Below are 20,162 nucleotides of genomic sequence, written 5' to 3'. Positions count from 1 at the left end.
CACACACACACACACACACACACACACACACACACACACACACACACACACACACACACACACACACACACAGGGAGCTGCAAACATCACCCCCTAGCCACATCTGTCACCCTTTCTCTATTTCTGTCTTCTTCTCGATCCCTTTTTTTCTCTCTCTTTCTTTCTGTCTGTCCCTCCTTCTTCACATCTGTTCTATCGTACCGATGTTAGGATTAGCTCACACCTAGCGTTAACACCTAGCATTAACATCTACCTAGCGTTAACACCTACCTAGCGTTAACACCTACCTAGCGTTAACACCTACCTAGCGTTAACACCTACCTAGCGTTAACACCTACCTAACGTTAACACCTACCTAGCGTTAACACCTACCTAGCATTAACACCTACCTAGCGTTAACACCTACCTAGCGTTAACACCAACCTAGCATTAACACCTAGCATTAACACCTACCTAGCGTTAACACCTACCTAGCGTTAACACCTACCTAGCGTTAACATCTACCTAGCGTTAACACCTACCTAGCGTTAACACCTACCTAGCATTAACACCTACCTAGCGTTAACACCTACCTAGCATTAACACCTACCTAGCATTAACACCTAGCATTAACACCTAGCGTTAACACCTACCTAGCGTTAACACCTACCTAGCGTTAACATCTACCTAGCATTAACACCTACCTAGCATTAACACCTACCTAGCATTAACACCTAGTGTTAATACCTACCTAGCGTTAACACCTACCTAGCATTAACACCTACCTAGCATTAACACCTACCTAGCGTTAACACCTAGCATTAACACCTACCTAGCGTTAACACCTACCTAGCGTTAACACCTACCTAGCGTTAACACCTACCTAGCGTTAACACCTACCTAGCGTTAACACCTAGCATTAACACCTACCTAGCATAACACCCACTTAGCGTTAAAACCTAGCGTTAACACCTACCTAGCATAATACCCACCTAGCGTTAAAACCTAGCGTTAACACCTACCTAGCATAACACCCACCTAGCGTTAACACCTACCTAGCATAACACCCACCTAGCGTTAACACCTAGCGTTAACACCTACCTAGCATAACACCCACCTAGCGTTAACACCTAGCGTTAACACCTACCTAGCGTTAACACCTACCTAGCGTTAACACCTAGCATTAACACCTACCTAGCATAACACCTACCTAGCGTTAAAACCTAGCGTTAACACCTACCTAGCGTTAACACCTACCTAGCGTTAACACCTAGCATTAACACCTAGCGTTAAAACCTAGCGTTAACACCTAGCGTTAAAACCTAGCGTTAACACCTAACGTTAACACCTAGCGTTAAAACCTAGCGTTAACACCTAGCATGAACTGCGTTCTAGTGATAATACAGTGGTGGAAAGGGCTGTGAGTGATCTTGCTGGGCGTTCAACCAATCACTACATACGCTGGCCGGACTGTGAGAGATCTTGCCGGGAGGCCAACCAATCAATACGTTTGCTGGCTGGGCTTTGAGGAAGATGGAGGGCTGGGGTCAGGGTCCAGGGTCCAAACACTCACACACACACATGACAACACATACTTCACACACTATTCAGATAGTCACTATTTCAGACAGATTCTATTTCAGACAGACTCTATTCAGACAGACTCTATTCAGACAGACACTATTCAGACAGACACTATTCAGACAGACTCTATTCAGACAGACACTATTCAGACAGACACTATTCAGACAGACACTATTCAGACAGACACTATTCAGACAGACACTATTCAGACAGACTCTATTCAGACAGACACTATTCAGACAGACACTATTCAGACAGACTCTATTCAGACAGACTCTATTCAGACAGACTCTATTCAGACTCTATTCAGACAGACTCTATTCAGACAGACACTATTCAGACAGACAGACACTATTCAGACAGACACTATTCAGACAGACACTATTCAGACAGACTCTATTCAGACTCTATTCAGACAGACTCTATTCAGACAGACTCTATTCAGACAGACTCTATTCAGACAGACACTATTCAGACAGACAGACTCTATTCAGACAGACTCTATTCAGACAGACAGACACTATTCAGACAGACTCTATTCAGACAGACTCTATTCAGACAGACACTATTCAGACAGACACTATTCAGACAGACTCTATTCAGACAGACTCTATTCAGACAGACAGACACTATTCAGACAGACACTATTCAGACAGACTCTATTCAGACAGACACTATTCAGACAGACAGACTCTATTCAGACAGACTCTATTCAGACAGACAGACACTATTCAGACAGACTCTATTCAGACAGACTCTATTCAGACAGACACTATTCAGACAGACACTATTCAGACAGACTCTATTCAGACAGACTCTATTCAGACAGACAGACACTATTCAGACAGACACTATTCAGTCAGACAGACTCTATTCAGACAGACAGTATTCAGACAGACTCTATTCAGACAGACTCTATTCAGACAGACAGACACTATTCAGACAGACACTATTCAGTCAGACAGACTCTATTCAGACAGACACTATTCAGACAGACACTATTCAGACAGACACTGTTCAGACAGACAGACAATGTTCAGACACACTATTCATTCAGACAGACACTATTCAGAAAAATACACTATTCATTCAGACAGACACTATTCAGAAAAATACACTATTCATTCAGACAGACACTATTCATTCAGACAGACACTATTCATTCAGACAGACACTATTCATTCAGACAGACACTATTCATTCAGACAGACACTATTCATTCAGACAGACACTATTCATTCAGACACACTATTCATTCAGACAGACACTATTCATTCAGACAGACACTGTTCAGACAGACAGACAATGTTCAGACACACTATTCATTCAGACAGACACTATTCATTCAGACAGACACTGTTCAGACAGACAGACAATGTTCAGACACACTATTCATTCAGACAGACACTATTCAGACAGACTCTGTTCATTCTACAGACAATACCCCATAATGACATCACAATACCCCTTAATGACAACGCAATACCCCATAATGACAACACAATACCCCATAATGACATCACAATACCCCATAATGACATCACAATACCCCTTAATGACAAAGCAAAAACATTTTTTTTTACATTTTTGCACATCAAAAATAAATAAATAACTTAAATATTACGTTTACATAAGTATTCAGACCATTTAATCAGTACTTTGTTGAAGCACATTTGGCACCGATTACAGCCTCGAATCTTGAAACATCTCAAGGATGATCAATGGAAACAGGATGCACCTGAGCTCAATTTAGATTCTCAAATTACATCATGGCTTAAGAAGCTTCTGATAGGTTAATTGACATAATTTGAGTCAATTGCAGGTGTACCTGTGGATGTATTTCAAGGTCTACCTTCAAACTCCGTGCCTCTTTGCTTGACATCATGGGAAAATCAAAAGAAATCAGCCACGAAATTGTAGACCTCCACAAGTCTGGTTCATCCTTGGGAGCAATTTCCAAGCGCCTGAAGGTACCACGTTCATCTGTACAAACAATAGTACACAAGTATAAACACCATGGGATCACACAGCCGTCATACCGCTCAGGAAGGAGACGCGTTCTGTCTCCTAGAGATGAACGTACTTTGGTGCGAAAAGTCCAAATCAATCCCAGAACAACAGCAAAGGACCCTGTGAAGATGCTGGAGGAAACAGCTACAAAAGTATCTATATCCACAGTAAAACGAGTTCTATATCGACATAACCTGAAAGGTCGTTCAGCAAGGAAGAAGCCACTGCTCCAAAACTGCCATAAAAAAGCCAGACTACGGTTTGCAACTGCACATGGTGACAAGGATCGCATTTTTGGAGAAATGACCTCTGGTCTGATGAAACAAAAATAGAACTGTTTGGCCATAATGACCATCGTTATGTTTGGAGGAAAAGGGGAGGCTTGCAAGCCGAAGACCACCATCCCAACCGTGAAGCACGGGGGTGGCAGCATCATATCGTGGGGGTGCTTTGCTGCAGGAGGGACTGGTGCACTTCACAAAATAGATGGCACCATGAGGAAGGAACATTATGTGGAAAGATTGAAGCAACATCTCAAGGACATCAGTCAGGAAGTTAAAGCTTTGTCGCAAATGGGTCTTCCAAATGGACAACGACCCCAAGCATACTTCCAAAGTTGAGGCAAAATGGCTTAAGGACAACAAAGTCAAGGTATTGGAGTGGCCATCACAAAGCCCTAACCTCAATTCTACAGAAAATTTGTGGGCAGAACTGAAAAACCTTTTGCGAGCAAGGAGGCCTACAAACCTGACTCAGTTAAACCAGCTCTGTCAGGAGGAATGGGCCAAAATTCACCCAACTTATTGTGGGAAGTTTGTGGAAGGCTCCCTGAAACGTTTGATCCAAGTTAAACAATTGAAAGGCAATGCTACCAAATACTAATTGAGTGTATGTAAACTTCTAATTCACTGGGAATGTGATGAAAGAAATAAAAGCTGAAATAAATCATTATCTCTACTATTATTCTGACATTTCACATTCTTAAAATAAAGTGGTGATCCTAACTGACCTAAGACGGTATTTTTTACGAGAATTAAATGTCAGGAATTGTGGAAGAACTGAGTTTAAATGTATTTGGCTAAGATGTATGTAAACTTCTGACTTCAACTGTATGCACGTGTGTGTGTGTGTGTGTGCGTGTGTGTGCGTGTGTGTGTGTAGATCCACAACAAGATCCCTTGGCAGGCTGAAGAGGCATTGTGACTGCGGCTGCTAGTTTGAGTGGGAGTGGTAATGGGAGGCGTGTGTGTGTGAGTGGGAGTGGTAATGGGAGGCGTGTGTGTGTGAGTGGGAGTGGTAATGGGAGGCATGTGTGTGAGGGGGAGTGGTAATGGGAGGCATGTGTGTGAGGGGGAGTGGTAATGGGAGGCGTGTGTGTGTGAGGGGGAGTGGTAATGGGAGGCGTGTGTGTGTGAGGGGGAGTGGTAATGGGAGGCATGTGTGTGTGAGTGGGAGTGGTAATGGGAGGCGTGTGTGTGAGGGGGTGTGGTAATGGGAGGCGTGTGTGTGTGAGTGGGAGTGGTAATGGGAGGCATGTGTGTGTGAGGGAACAGCCACTTTACAATAGTGTATCTAAATCATTTAAGGGGGGGGGGGGGTGAGAAGGATTACTTATCCTATCCTAGGTATTCCTTAAAGAGGTGTGGTTTCAGGTGTCTCCGGAAGGTGGTGATTGACTCCGCTGTCCTGGCGTCGTGAGGGAGTTTGTTCCACCATTGGCCTCTCCTCTACACCTGGCCTCTAAGCTACACCTGGCCTCTCTGCTACACCTGGCCTTTCTGCTACACCTGGCCTTTCTGCTACACCTGGCCTCTCTGCTACACCTGGCCTCTCTGCTACACCTGGCCTCTCCTCTACACCTGGCCTCTCTGCTACACCTGGCCTCTCCTCTGCACCTGGCCTCTCCTCTACACCTGGCCTCTCCTCTACACCTGGCCTCTCTGCTACACCTGGCCTCTCTGCTACACCTGGCCTTTCTGCTACACCTGGCCTCTCTGCTACACCTGGCCTCTCCTCTACACCTGGCCTCTCTGCTACACCTGGCCTCTCCTCTACACCTGGCCTCTCTGCTACACCTGGCCTCTCTGCTACACCTGGCCTCTCCGCTACACCTGGCCTCTCCTCTACACCTGGCCTCTCTGCTACACCTGGCCTCTCTGCTACACCTGGCCTCTCCGCTACACCTGGCCTCTCCTCTACACCTGGCCTCTCTGCTACACCTGGCCTCTCTGCTACACCTGGCCTCTCCTCTACACCTGGCCTCTCCGCTACACCTGGCCTCTCTGCTACACCTGGCCTCTCCGCTACACCTGGCCTCTCCGCTACACCTGGCCTCTCTGCTACACCTGGCCTCTCTGCTACACCTGGCCTCTCCTCTGCCTATCAGCTCTTCCTCTATGTTGATTTATATAGAAGATTGGTGCGACGTGAAAGATTGTATGTATGGTATGACTGCTCGTTAGCCTATTGCAGATGTGGACAAACCTACCACTACTGTCACTATGACTAGAGTGCAGGATAGAGTTGACTGTATAGTTAGCGCGCAGAAAAGCCACTGCCTAAGGGAAGTACCAAAACACCTTTTAAGGGGAGGAGCATGCAGGGAGATGAGGACATGGAAGACATTTAAATACTAACACCTGTAAAATGAGGAATGTAAACCAGGAAATATACACTACCATCCCCTGTGCCTAATTAAAAACATGTTTGGACCAGCCCCCCCAGTAAATGTACAACTGTCCCTTTAGTAAAAAACAATTAAGAATCTCCCATTGATTCCTAAGCGGACCTCCTGACTGTATGGTATGCTGCCCCCTCCTGGTGACAACTACAACTTCACCTGTTAAACAGGTGTCTTTCTGTAGAGTCCCAAATCAACCCATAGCCACTCGCCCCACCCATTATGTACTGTATAGGTGACACGGTGGAGACCGTACCATAGCCATTATACCTATCCTACCCCTTTTTAATGGAGTCAGGTGCATACACACTGTAGTTACACACAACAAGACGATTACTCAGCTCATAGATAGCATACAGTCAACAGTAGGGTTGAAAAACTTATATCAACTTGTTTGGAGGATTTCCTCCTAATTCCTTTATTCTTCCAACTGGGACTTCTGGAATCCCCAACCTACAGTAACACCAGTCTTACCTGAGATCATCTGCTGAACCCTGACCCCTGAACCCTGACCCTAACCCCGACTCCGAACCCTAACCCCGAACCCTAACCCCGAACCCTGACCCTAACCCCGAACCCTGACCCTAACCCCGAACCCTGACCCTAACACCGAACCCTGACTCTAACCCCGAACCCTGACCCAAACCCCGAACCCTAACCTTAACTCAAACCCCTACCCCTACCTCGAACCCTACCCCTAACCCCTACCTCGAACTCTAACCTTAACTCAAACCCCTAACCCCTACCTCGAACCCTAAGCCCTATCCCCTACCTCAAACCCTAACCCCTACCTCGAACCCTAACCCCTACCTCGAACCCTAACCCCTACCTCGTACCCTAACCCCTACCTCGTACCCTAACCCCTACATCGAACCCTAACCCCTACCTCGCACCCTAACCCCTACCTCGCACCCTAACCCCTACATCGAACCCTAACCCCTACCTCGAACCCTAACCCCTACCTCGCACCCCTAACCCTGTCATTTACTGTCCTTTGCCTTTTGCCCCCTAGAACCCAGAGGACCCAGCGTGTGGGTCAGGAGCCCCTGAAGAGGCAGGGGTCGTCGTCTGCAGGTCGCGCCCCCCAGCCCCTCTCCGCTCAGGCCATCAAGCACATCTGGGTACGCACCGCCCTCTTCGAGAAGGTCCTGGACAAGGTCGTACAGTACCTCGTGGATAACTCCAGGTAAGAAATGAAAAGGCAACTTCTGCATTAACTCACACTGCACTGTATGCAAAGAGCAACATCTTGTCCATGTCTGTTCCAGTCAATTGAATTTGCTTTCTCCCTGTTGCTTTTGTTCTGCACACAACATTTCTGCCTGTCTTGAACTGTCAAGACTCCCTCATTTCATTCCCTCCTTTGTCTTGCATAAGGCCGAATGGAGTCATTTGAGTGTAGTTTTTTCATTGTTTGACTCAATGCTCTTTTGTTGTTTCTCTACATTGCGTGTGTGTGTGTGCGTGTGTGTGTGTGTTGTCTCAACATTATTGTGTGTGTGTGTGTGTGTGTGTGTGTTGTCTCTACAGTAAGTACTATTAGAGGGAGGCTCTGTTGTGTGTGTGTGTGTTGTTTCTACAGTAAGTACTATGAGAGGGAGGCTCTGATGTGTGTGTGTGTGTGTGTGTTGTCTCTACAGTAAGTACTATGAGAGGGAGGCTCTGATGTGTGTGTGTGTGTGTGTGTGTGTGTGTGTGTGTGTGTGTGTGTGTGTGTGTGTGTGTGTGTGTGTGTGTGTGTGTGTGTGTGTGTGTGTGTGTGTGTGTGTGTGTGTGTGTGTGTGTGTCTCTCTACAGTAAGTACTATGAGAGGGAGGCTCTGATGTGTGTGTGTGTGTGTGTGTGTGTGTGTGTGTTGTTTCTACAGTAAGTACTATGAGAGGGAGGCTCTGATGTGTGTGTGTGTGTGTGTGTTGTCTCTACAGTAAGTACTATGAGAGGGAGGCTCTGATGTGTGTGTGTGTGTGTGTGTTGTCTCTACAGTAAGTACTATGAGAGGGAGGCTCTGATGTGTGTGTGTGTGTGTTGTTTCTACAGTAAGTACTATGAGAGGGAGGCTCTGATGTGTGTGTGTGTGTGTGTTGTTTCTACAGTAAGTACTATGAGAGGGAGGCTCTGATGTGTGTGTGTGTGTGTGTTGTTTCTACAGTAAGTACTATGAGAGGGAGGCTCTGATGTGTGTGTGTGTGTGTTGTCTCTACAGTAAGTACTATGAGAGGGAGGCTCTGATGTGTGTGTGTGTGTGTGTGTGTGTGTGTGTGTGTGTGTGTGTGTGTGTGTGTGTGTGTGTGTGTGTTGTTTCTACAGTAAGTACTATGAGAGGGAGGCTCTGATGCATGACTCAGTGTTTGGACCCATCCTGGCATGTCTACTGGGTAAGTTGGCCCTGAGAGCTGTTATAATGCTACATTGGGTTGTTATAATGTTCCTACAGACTCTTATAATGCTACATTGGGTTGTTATAATGTCTCTACGGACTGATATACATCTACATTGCATTGTTATAATGTCCCTACGGACTGTTATCTCTCTATGGACTGTTATAATGCTACATTGGGTTGTTTTGTCTCTACGGACTGTTATAATGCTACATTGGGTTGTTATAATGTCTCTGTGGACTGATATAATACTACATTACATTGTTATAATGTCTCTATGGACTGTTATAATGCTACATTGGGTTGTTATAATGTCTCTATGGACTGATATAATGTTACATTACATTGTTATAATGTCCCTACGGACTGTTATAATGCTACATACAGTAGATACTCTTTTTACCTCTATTTACTCTCTCTCTCTCCCTCCGTCATTCTCACCCTATTTCCCCCCCTCTTTATATCCACCCTCCCTCTCTCCCTCCCTCTCCTCACTCTCCCCCTCCCTCTCCTCCCCCCTCTCCCCCTCTCCCCCTCTCTCCCCCTCTCCACCCTCTCCCCCTCCCTCCCCCTCTCCACCCTCTTCCCCCTCCACCCTCTTCCCCCCCTCCCTCCTCCAGTGGGTCCCTGTGCTCTGGAGTACACTAAGCTGAAGACGTCCGACCACTTCTGGACGGACCCGTCGGCCAACGAGTTGGTCCAGCGCCACCGGATCCACGGGGCCCACCGGGGCCAGGACGCTTCACCCAGCAGGAGGCCCGCTCTGGGGGTGAGAGACACTGGGTCCCTGGGGGCCTGAGGAATGCATGGGGCTCTTACTGGAGCAGTTGGTCAATACTGTACAATTCAGTCCGTAAGGATTCAATGAGCATCTATGGCAATTCTAATTTATTTTATACATTTGAAGTCAGAAGTTGACATACACTTAGGTTGAAGTGATCAAATCTCATTTTTCAACCGCTCCACACATTTCTTCTTAACGAACTATAGTTTTGGCAAGTCGGTTAGGACATTTACTTTGTTTTTGACAAGTAATTTTTCCGGCAATTATTTACAGACAGGCTAATTGACATTTGAGTCAATTGGAGGTGTACCTGTGGATGTATTTCAAGGCCTACCTTCAAACTCAGTGCCTCTTTGCTTGACATCATGGAAAAATCAAAAGAAATCAGCCAAGGCCTCAGAATAAAATTGTAGACCTCCACAAGTCTGGTTCATCCTTGGGAGCAATTTCCAAATGCCTGAAGGAACCACGTTCATCTGTACAAACAATAGTACGCAAGTATAAACACAATGGGATCACACAGCCGTCATACCGCTCAGGAAGGAGACGTGTTCTGTCTCTTAGAGATGAACGTACTTTGGTGAGAAAAGAGCAAATCAATCCCAGAACAACAGCAAAGGACCTTGTGAAGATGCTGGAGGAAACAGGAACGAAACATTCTAAATCCACAGTAAAACGAGTCCTATATCGACATAACCTGAAATACCACTCAGCAAGGAAGAAGCCACTGCTCCAAAACCGCCATAAAAAAGCCAGACTACGGTTAGAAACTGCACATGAGGACAAAGATCGTACTTTTTGGAGAAATGTCCTCTGGTCTGATGAAACAAAAATAGAACTATTTGGCCATAATGACCATCGTTATGTTTGGAGGAAAAAGGGGGAGGCTTACAAGCCGAAGAACACCATCCCTGTCATGTCTTGTTATGTCTGTTCCTGTCCTTTCTCTTCACTCTGTCTCTCTCTGCTGGTCTTTTTAGGTTACCTTCTCTGTCTCTCATTCTTCAGCTGTTCTACATCTCCCCTAACTAGCTCATTCACTCTTTCACACCTGTTCTCTCTTCCCCCTCTGATTAGGTCTCTATTTCTCTCTCTGTTCCTGCTACTTTCAGTGTCTGATTCTTGTTTGTGTTTTTGATGCCAGAAGCAAGCTGTCGTCTCGTTTGCTTCCACCTTGTCCTATCTTGTCGGAGTCTGCCTGGCAGGTGCATCCTGCACTATACTACGTTCTTTTTGTTCCATTGTCAACGTTGGAAGAGGATTTATGCCATTCCTGTTTTTTCATTAAAGAACTCTGTTTTCTGTTAAAACCGCTTTTGGGTCTTCACTCAAGTACATAACAGAAGAATCAGACCAAGAATGGACCCAGCGGCTCCGGACCCTTTTCACTCCGCCGTCGAGATCCAGGGAGCGATGCTAGGCAGACACGAGGAGGAATTGTCTGCTGCTCGACATGCCGTTGAGACCCTGGCCGTCCAAGTCTCCGACCTCACAAGACAGGTTCACCAACTCCACCTCGATCCGCCCACTTCCAGGGTTTCCGAGTCTCCGGAGCCCAGGATCAACAACCCGCCCTGTTACTCTGGGAGCCCACTGAGTGCCGCTCATTCCTCACTCAGTGTGATGTGGTGTTCTCTCTCCAGCCCAACACTTACTCCAGGAGCGCAGCCCGCATCGCCTACGTCATTTCTCTCCCTTACCGGACGGGCGCGTGAGTGGGGCACGGCAATCTGGGAGGCGAGGGCTGAGTGTATTAACCAGTTTCAGGACTTTAAGGAGGAGATGATACGGGTTTTTGACCGTTCTGTTTTTGGGGAGGAGGCTTCCAGGGCCCTGTCTTCCCTATGTCAGGGGAATCGATCCATAACGGATTATTCTATTGAGTTTCGCACTCTCGCTGCCTCTAGTGACTGGAACGAGCCGGCTTTGCTCGCTCGTTTTCTGGAGGGTCTCCTCGTCGAGGTTAAGGATGAGATCCTCTCCCGGGAGGTTCCTTCCAGTCTGGACTCCTTAATAGCCCTCGCTATTCGCATAGAGCGACGGTTTGATCTTCGTCGCCGAGCTCGTGGAAAGGAGCTCGCGTTCTCCGTTGCTCCCCTCTCCACATCACTGCCACCTGCCGCATCACTGCCACCCTCCTCCGCCGGCTCGGATGCTGAGCCTATGCAGCTGGGGGTATCCGCATCTCGGCCAAGGAGAAGGAACGGAGAATCACCAATCGCCTCTGTCTCTACTGCGGCTCCGCTGGTCATTTTGTCACCTCATGTCCAGTAAAAGCCAGAGCTCATCAGTAAGGGGAGGGCTACTGGTGAGCGCAACTACTCAGGCCTCTCCTTCTGGATCACGCACTACCTTTCCGGTCCATCTCCGCTGGCCCGGTTCATCTGCTTCCTGCAGTGCCTTGATAGACTCTGGGGCGGAGGGCTGTTTTATGGACGAGACCTGGGCTCGGGAACATGACATTCCTGTCAGACAGTTAGGGAGCCCACGGCCTTGTTCGCTTTAGATGGTAGTTCTCTCCCCAAGATTCAGCGTGAGACGCTGCCTTTAACCCTCACTGTCTCTGGTAATCATAGCGAAACCATTTCTTTTTTTAATTTTTCGTTCACCTTTTACACCTGTTGTTTTGGGTCATCCCTGGCTAGTGCGCCATAACCCTTCTATTAATTGGTTTAGTAATACTATCCTATCCTGGAATGTTTCTTGTCATGTGACCTGTTTAATGTCTGCTATCCCTCCTGTTTCCTCTGTCTCTTCTTCACAGGAGGAGCCTGGCGATTTGACAGGGGTGCCGGAGGAGTATCACGATCTGCGCACGGTGTTCAGTCGTTCCAAGGCCACTTCTCTCCCTCCACACCGGTCGTATGACTGTAGTATTGATCTCCTTCCGGAACTACTCCCCCGGGGTAGATTATACTCTCTGTCGGCTCCCGAACGTAAGGCTCTCGAGGATTATTTGTCGGTTTCGCTCGACGCCGGTACCATAGTCTCCTCCTCCTCTCCCGCCGGAGCGGGGTTTTTTTTTTGTTCAGAAGAAGGACGGGTCCCTGCGCCCATGCGTGGATTATCGAGGGCTGAATGACATAACAGTTAAGAATCGTTATCCGCTTCCTCTTATGTCTTCAGCCTTCGAGATCCTGCAGGGAGCCAGGTTTTTCACCAAATTGGACCTTCGTAACGCCTACCATCTCGTGCGCATCAGGGAGGGGGACGAGTGGAAGACGGCGTTTAACACTCCGTTAGGGCACTTTGAATACCGGGTTCTTCCTTTCGGCCTCGTTAACGCTCCAGCTGTCTTTCAGGCACTAGTTAACGACGTCCTGAGAGACATGCTGAACATTTTTGTTTTCGTTTACATGGACGATATCCTGATTTTTTCACCGTCTCTCTCGATTCATGTTCAGCACGTGCGACGCGTCCTCCAGCGCCTTTTGGAGAACTGTCTTTATGTGAAGGCTGAGAAGTGCACTTTTCATGCCGCCTCTGTCCCTTTTCTCGGTTCCGTTATTTCCGCTGAGGGCATTAAGATGGATCCCGCTAAGGTCCAGGCTGTCATTGATTGGCCCGTTCCTAAGTCACGCGTCGAGCTGCAGCGCTTTCTGGGCTTCGCTAATTTCTATCGTCGTTTCATCCGTAATTTCGGTCAGGTGGCAGCTCCCCTCACAGCCCTTACTTCTGTTAAGACGTGCTTTAAGTGGTCCGTTTCCGCCCAGGGAGCTTTTGATCTTCTTAAGAATCGTTTTACATCCGCACCTATTCTTGTTACACCTGACATCTCTAGTCAGTTTGTTGTTGAGGTTGACGCGTCAGAGGTGGGCGTGGGAGCCATTCTTTCTCAGCGCTCTCTGACGGCAAGGTCCATCCTTGCGCGTTTTTCTCTCATCGCTTATCGCCGTCAGAACGTAACTATGATGTTGGTAATCGCGAACTGCTCGCCATCCGCTTAGCCTAGGCGAATGGCGACAGTGGTTGGAGGGGGCGACCGTTCCTTTTGTCGTTTGGACTGACCATAGGAACCTTGAGTACATCCGTTCAGCCAAATGACTTAATGCGCGTCAGGCTCGTTGGGCTCTGTTTTTCGCTCGTTTCGAGTTTGTTATTTCTTATCGTCCGGGCTCAAAGAACACCAAGCCTGATGCTTTATCTCGTCTCTTCAGTTCTTCTGAGGTCTCCACCGACCCCGAGGGATTCTCCCTGAAGGGCGTGTTGTCGGGTTGACTGTCTGGGGAATTGAGAGGCAGGTAAAGCAAGCACTCGCTCACACTCCGTCGCCGCGAGCTTGTCCTAGGAACCTTCTGTTCGTTCCCGTTCCTACTCGTCCGGCCGTTCTTCAGTGGGCCCACTCTGCCAAGTTAGCCGGCCACCCCGGCGTTCGGGGTACGCTTCGCTTCCATTCGCCAGCGTTTCTGGTGGCCCACTCGGGAACGTGACGCGCGTCGATTTGTCGCCGCTTGTTCGGTCTGCGCGCAGACTAAATCTGGGAACTCTCCTCCTGCCGGCCGTCTCAGACCGCTTCCCATTCCCTCTCGACCGTGGTCTCACATCGCTTTAGATTTCATCACCGGACTGCCTTCATCAGCGGGGAAGACAGTTATTCTTACGGTTGTCGATAGATTCTCTAAGGCGGCTCATTTCATTCCTCTCGCTAAGCTCCCTTCTGCTAAGGAGACGGCTCAGATCATTATCGAGAATGTTTTCCGAATTCATGGCCTTCCGTCTGACGTCGTTTCCGACAGAGGCCCGCAGTTCACGTCTCAATTTTGGAGGGAGTTTTGTCGTTTGATTGGGGCTTCCGTCAGTCTCTCGTCCGGCTTTCATCCCCAGTCTAACGGTCAAGCCGAACGGGCCAATCAGACTGTTGGTCGCATTTTACGCAGTCTTTCTTTTCGTAACCCTGCGTCTTGGTCAGAACAGCTCCCCTGGGCAGAGTACGCCCACAACTCGCTTCCCTCGTCTGCTACCGGTCTATCTCCTTTTCAGAGTAGCCTCGGGTACCAGCCTCCGCTGTTCTCATCTCAGCTCGCCGAGTCCTGCGTCCCCTCCGCTCAGGCTTTTGTCCAGCGTTGCGAGCGCACCTGGAAGGGGGTCAGGTCGGCACTTTGCCGTAATAGGGCGCAGACTGTGAGGGCCGCTAACAAGCGTAGGACCAAGAGTCCTAGATATTGTTGCGGTCAGAGAGTATGGCTCTCCACTCAGAACCTTCCCTTAAGACAGCTTCTCGCAAGTTGGCCCCGCGGTTCATTGGTCCGTTCCGTATTTCCCAGGTCATTAATCCTGTCTCAGTGCGACTTCTTCTCCCGCGCTATCTTCGTCGCGTTCCCCCGGTCTTCCATGTCTCCTGTGTTAAGCCCGTTCTTCGCGCCCCGCTCGTCCCTCCCCCCCATCCTTGTCGAGGGCGCACCCATCTACAGGGTTCGTAAGATTTTGGACATGCGCCCTCGGGGCCGTGGTCATCAGTACCTAGTGGATTGGGAGGGTACGGTCCTGAGGAGAGGAGTTGGGTTCCCTCTCGGGACGTGCTGGACCGTTCGCTGATCGATGATTTCCTCCGTTGCCGCCAGGTTTCCTCCTCGAGTGCGCCAGGAGGCGCTCGGTGAGTGGGGGGTACTGTCATGTCTTGTTATGTCTGTTCCTGTCCTTTCTCTTCACTCTGTCTCTCTCTGCTGGTCTTTTTAGGTTACCTTCTCTGTCTCTCATTCTTCAGCTGTTCTACATCTCCCCTAACTAGCTCATTCACTCTTTCACACCTGTTCTCTCTTCCCCTCTGATTAGGTCTCTATTTTCTCTCTGTTCCTGCTACTTTCAGTGTCTGATTCTTGTTTGTGTTTTTGATGCCAGAAGCAAGCTGTCGTCTCGTTTGCTTCCACCTTGTCCTATCCTGTCGGAGTCTGCCTGGCAGGTGCATCCTGCACTATACTACGTTCTTTTTGTTCCATTGTCAACGTTGGAAGAGGATTTATGCCATTCCTGTTTTTTCATTAAAGAACTCTGTTTTCTGTTAAAACCGCTTTTGGGTCTTCACTCAAGTACATAACAATCCCAACCGTGAAGCACGGGGATGGCAGCATCATGTTGTGGGGGTGCTTTGCTGCAGGAGGGACTGGTGCACTTCACAAAATAGCTGGAATCATGAGGAAGGAACATTTTGTGGATATATTGAAGCAACATCTCGACATCAGTTAAATTTTGGCAGCAAATGGGTCTTCCAAATGGACAATAACCCCAAGCATACTTCTAAAGTTGTAGCAAAATGGCTTAAGGACAACAAAGTCAAGGTATTGGTGTGGCCATCACAAAGCCCTGACCTCAATCCTATAGAAAATGTGTGGGCAGAACTGAAAAAGCGTGTGTGAGCAAGGAGGCCTACAAACCTGACTCAGTTACACCAGCTCTGTCAGGAGGAATGGGCCAAAATTCACCCAACTTATTGTGGGAAGCTTGTGGAAGGCAACCCGAAACATTTGACCCAAGTTAAACAATTGAAAGGCAATGCTACCAAATACTAATTGAGTGTATGTAAACTTCTGACCCACTGGGAATGTGATGAAAGAAATAAAAGCTGAAATAAATCATTCTCTCTACTATTATTCTGACGTTTCACATTCTCAAAATAAAGTGGTGATCCCAACTGACCTATAACAGGGAAAGTTTACAAGGATTAAATGTCAGGAATTGTGAAAAACTGAGTTTAAATGTATTTGGCTAAGATGTATGTAAACTTCCGATTTCAACTGTATTTAGCCAGGATAGTTCACTTAGTAACAATCGTTCTCCCAGGGGTCCTGGGAGCAGTTTCTCAGAAGACCCTTGTAGTTAGACAAAAGGGCTAAGTAACTACAATGTTATTGGTTCAAATCCCCGATGGGTAAAGGACCCAGTCAGTTTCAATCATGGTCGCGATGACTGCGTCCCTAATGGCACCCTATTCCCTATATAGTGCACTACTTTAGACCAGGGCCCCTATAGAACCCTATTCCCTATATAGTGCACTACTTTAGACCAGGCCCCTATAGAACCCTATTCCCTATATAGTGCACTACTTTAGACCAGGGCCATATAGAACCTGATTCCCTATATAGTGCACTACTTTAGACCAGGGCCCTATAGAACCCTATTCCCTATATATAGTGCACTACTTTAGACCAGGGCCATATAGAACCCTATTCTCTATATATAGTGCACTACTTTAGACCAGGGCCCTATATTACCCTATTCCCTATATAGTGCACTACTTCAGACCAGGGCCCTATAGAACCCTACTCCCTAAATAGTGCACTACTTTAGACCAGAACCCTATGGCACTCTATTCCCTATATAGTGCACTACTTTAGACCAGGGCCCTATGGAACCCTATTCCCTATATTGTGTACTACTTTACACCAGGGCCCTAAGGAACCCTATTCCCTATATAGTGCAGTACTTTAGACCAGGGCCCAAAAGGGGCCAGTCACATTCTGTTAAAGGTCCACAAAGCACACAGTTGCCTGGGTCGCTCCTCTTTTCAGTTCACAGCAAAAAATCAAGATGCAACAGACAGTCAAACTGGACCATTTTATCTCCGTTTCTACATTCAAAGACAATCATGGACACTCTTTTACCGACACTTGTGGCTGCTTCGCGTGATGTGTTTCATCTGACATTTTGTCCTTTGTGCCTAACAATTTTAGTGCCATGTTTGTGCTGCGACTATGTTGTCTTGTCGTGTTGAGTTGCTGTCGTGTTGAATTGCTGTCGTGTTGAGTTGCTGTCGCGTTGAGTTGCTGTCGTGTTGAGTTGCTGTCGTGTTGAGTTGCTGTCGTGTTGAGTTGCTGTCGTGTTGAGTTGCTGTCGTGTTGAGTTGCTGTTGAGTTAAGTTGAATTGCTGTCGTGTTGAGTTGTTGTCGTGTTGAGTTGCTGTCATGTTGTATTGTTATAGTGTTGTGCTGTGTTGTTGTGTTGTCTTGTGTTGTTGTGTTGTCTTGTGTTGTTGTCATGTTGTGTTGTTGTATTGTCTTGTGTTGGATAGCAAATGGATAGCATACGATCATAGATTCATTTTAGACTACACAAGCTTACAAACAATTACAATGGCAAAGTCACAATAATCACAAGAATGGCTTCAGATCAAAGTCTACTTTGAGACCGAAGGGAGCGAGGGTCTCCTATCTCGGAGCATCATTAGGTGTAAAAACTTGACTTACCCAGTTGAGGCCCTCTTTTTGGAGGCAGGCCACTCAATTTCGTCTCTGCCTTATATTGGCATCGAACATGTCACCCTCCCTAGGAGAAGGGGTGACCTCGACAATTTATTGTTAAAACGAGAGGCTGCCTGGATCTATAACTTAAAGACCCTTGCTCTCTTCGGTTTCAACTTAGACAACGTAGACTTTGACATGATTGTGATTATACCCTGATGAAGACAGCTTGGCTGTCGAAACGCAGGATATTACATTTTTGCATCTTTTATTTTTATTTTTATTTTTTTAACCTTTATTTAACCAGGCAAGTCAGTTAAGAACAAATTCTTATTTTCAATGACGGCCTAGGAACAGTGGGTTAACTGCCTGTTCAGGGGGCAGAACGACAGATTTTGCACCTTGTCAGCTCGGGGATTTGAACTTGCAGCTCTCCTTTATTTTTAAGTGTTCTACTCCGCTAGTCAGCACCTCGCCTAAATAGGTGTGCGTTTCATTTTCTTCTGTTGTGTTGCTGCCATGTTTTGTTGCTGTCGTGTTGTCATGTTGTGTTGCTACCATGTTGTGTTGTTGCCATGTTGTGTTGCTACCATGTTGTGTTGTTGCCATGTTGTGTTGTTGCCATGTTGTGTTGTTGTCATATTGTGTTGTTGTCATGTTGTGTTGCTACCATGTTGTTGTTGTGTTGTTGTCATGTTGTGTTGCTACCACGTTGTGTTGCTGCCATGTTTTGTTGCTGTCATGTTGTGTTGTCATGTTGTGTTGCTACCATGTTGTTGTTGTGTTGTTGTCATGTTGTGTTGTCATGTTGTGTTGCACCATGTTGTTGTTGTGTTGTTGTCATGTTGTGTTGCTACCACGTTGTGTTGTTGCCATGTTGTGTTGTTGCCATTTTGTGTTGCTACCATGCTGAGTTGCCATGTTGTGTTGCTACCATGCTGTGTTGTCATGTGTTGATGCCATGTTGTGTTGTTGCCAAGTTGTGTTGCTACCATGCTGTGTTGTCATGTGTTGTTGCCATGTTGTGTTGTTGCCATGTTGTGTTGCTACCATGCTGTGTTGCCATGTTGTGTTGCTATCATGCTGTGTTGTCATATGTTGTTGCCATGTTGTGTTGTTGCCATGTTGTGTTGTTGCCATGTTGTGTTGCTGCCATGCTGTGTTGTCATATGTTGTTGCCATGTTGTGTTGCTGCCATGCTGTGTTGTCATGTGTTGCTGCCATGTTGTGTTGTTGCCAAGTTGTGTTGCTACCATGCTGTGTTGTCATGTGTTATTGCCATGTTGTGTTGTCTTAGGTCTCTCTATGTAGTGTTGTGGTGTCTATTTTCTCGTGATGTGTGTTTTGGCCTAACATTTTTATACCCCCATCCCTGCAGTAAGCCGTTAGCCTCTTGCTAGGCCGTCATTGTAAATAAGAATGTGTTGTTAATTGACTTTCCTGGTTAAATAATGGTTAAGTAAATAAAATGGAGGGACAATCAGTCAGGATCTGAGTCACGTCCTTACACAATCAATAATCAATAACGTAGACCTTTCTCATGGCCTGTTCCCCAGATCCAGAAGAGACAGTCCAGCGTCAGCATGTCCGAGGATAAGTTTGCGGCGTCTGCATCGGAATACGTGGAATCTCTTCACCAGAACTCCCGTACTCACCTGCTCTACGGCAAAAACAACGTCCTGGTCCAACCGGTAAGACTACACAGAGTTTTAATACTGTAACATGTCGTAGTGTTATTGTAGTACTGTACAAATATTTTTAGTACAGCCAAGAAGAGGATCAGCCACCTTTCTGAACCGGCTTCCTTGCTAGGTGTCTTCCTAGGTTCCTGCCTTTCTAGGGAGTTCAAACCCCCTCAGAGCCTGGTTCCTCGCTAGGTGTCTTCCTAGGTTCCTGCCTTCTAGGGAGTTCAAACCCCTCAGAGCCTGGTTCCTCGCTAGGTGTCTTCCTAGGTTCCTGCCTTTCTAGGGAGTTCAAACCCCCTCAGAGCCTGGTTCCTCGCTAGGTGTCTTCCTAGGTTCCTGCCTTTCTAGGGAGTTCAAACCCCTCAGAGCCTGGTTCCTCGCTAGGTATCTTCCTAGGTTCCTGCCTTCTAAGGAGTTCAAACCCCCCTCAGAGCCTGGTTCCTCTAGGTTTCTTCCTAGGTTCCTGCCTTTCTAGGAGTTCAAACCCCTCAGAGCCTGGTTCCTCGCTAGGTGTCTTCCTAGGTTCCTGCCTTCTAAGGAGTTCAAACCCCTCAGAGCCTGGTTCCTCTCTAGGTTTCTTCCTAGGTTCCTAGGAGTTTTTCCTAGCCACTGTGCTTTTCCTTCTGCTTTGCTCTTTTTGTGGTTTCAGGGCTGGCTGTCTTTTGTGGTTTCAGGCTGGCTGTCTGTAAAGCTCTTTGTGGTTTCAGGCTGGCTGTCTGTAAAGCTCTTTGTGGTTTTAGGCTGGCTGTCTGTAAAGCTTGTGGTTTCAGGCTGGCTTTGTGGGTTTAGGCTGGCTGTCTGTAAAGCTCTTTGTGGTTTCAGGCTGGCTGTCTGTAAAGCTCTTTGTGGTTTCAGGCTGGCTGTCTGTAAAGCTCTTTGTGGTTTCAG

General features: G+C 47.3%; 1 protein-coding gene across 1 annotated transcript in view; it reads left to right on the top strand.

The window, feature by feature from the left end:
- LOC135534364 (small G protein signaling modulator 2-like) overlaps positions 1–19,280 on the top strand; it is a gene marked incomplete at both ends in the record, with an annotated part of 36,133 nt that extends 16,853 nt beyond the window's left edge. The window contains 4 exons of the mRNA XM_064961391.1: positions 7,266–7,439; positions 8,561–8,628; positions 9,252–9,400; positions 19,146–19,280. Coding sequence (XP_064817463.1) covers positions 7,266–7,439; positions 8,561–8,628; positions 9,252–9,400; positions 19,146–19,280 — 526 coding nt within the window. The remainder of the gene's footprint in view (positions 1–7,265; positions 7,440–8,560; positions 8,629–9,251; positions 9,401–19,145) is intronic.
- Between the last annotated feature and the right edge of the window lie 882 nt (positions 19,281–20,162).

Source organism: Oncorhynchus masou, unplaced genomic scaffold (assembly GCF_036934945.1).
Source record: "Oncorhynchus masou masou isolate Uvic2021 unplaced genomic scaffold, UVic_Omas_1.1 unplaced_scaffold_3297, whole genome shotgun sequence".
Taxonomy (NCBI): Eukaryota; Metazoa; Chordata; class Actinopteri; order Salmoniformes; family Salmonidae; genus Oncorhynchus; species Oncorhynchus masou.
This window is presented reverse-complemented; position numbering and strand designations above follow the sequence as displayed.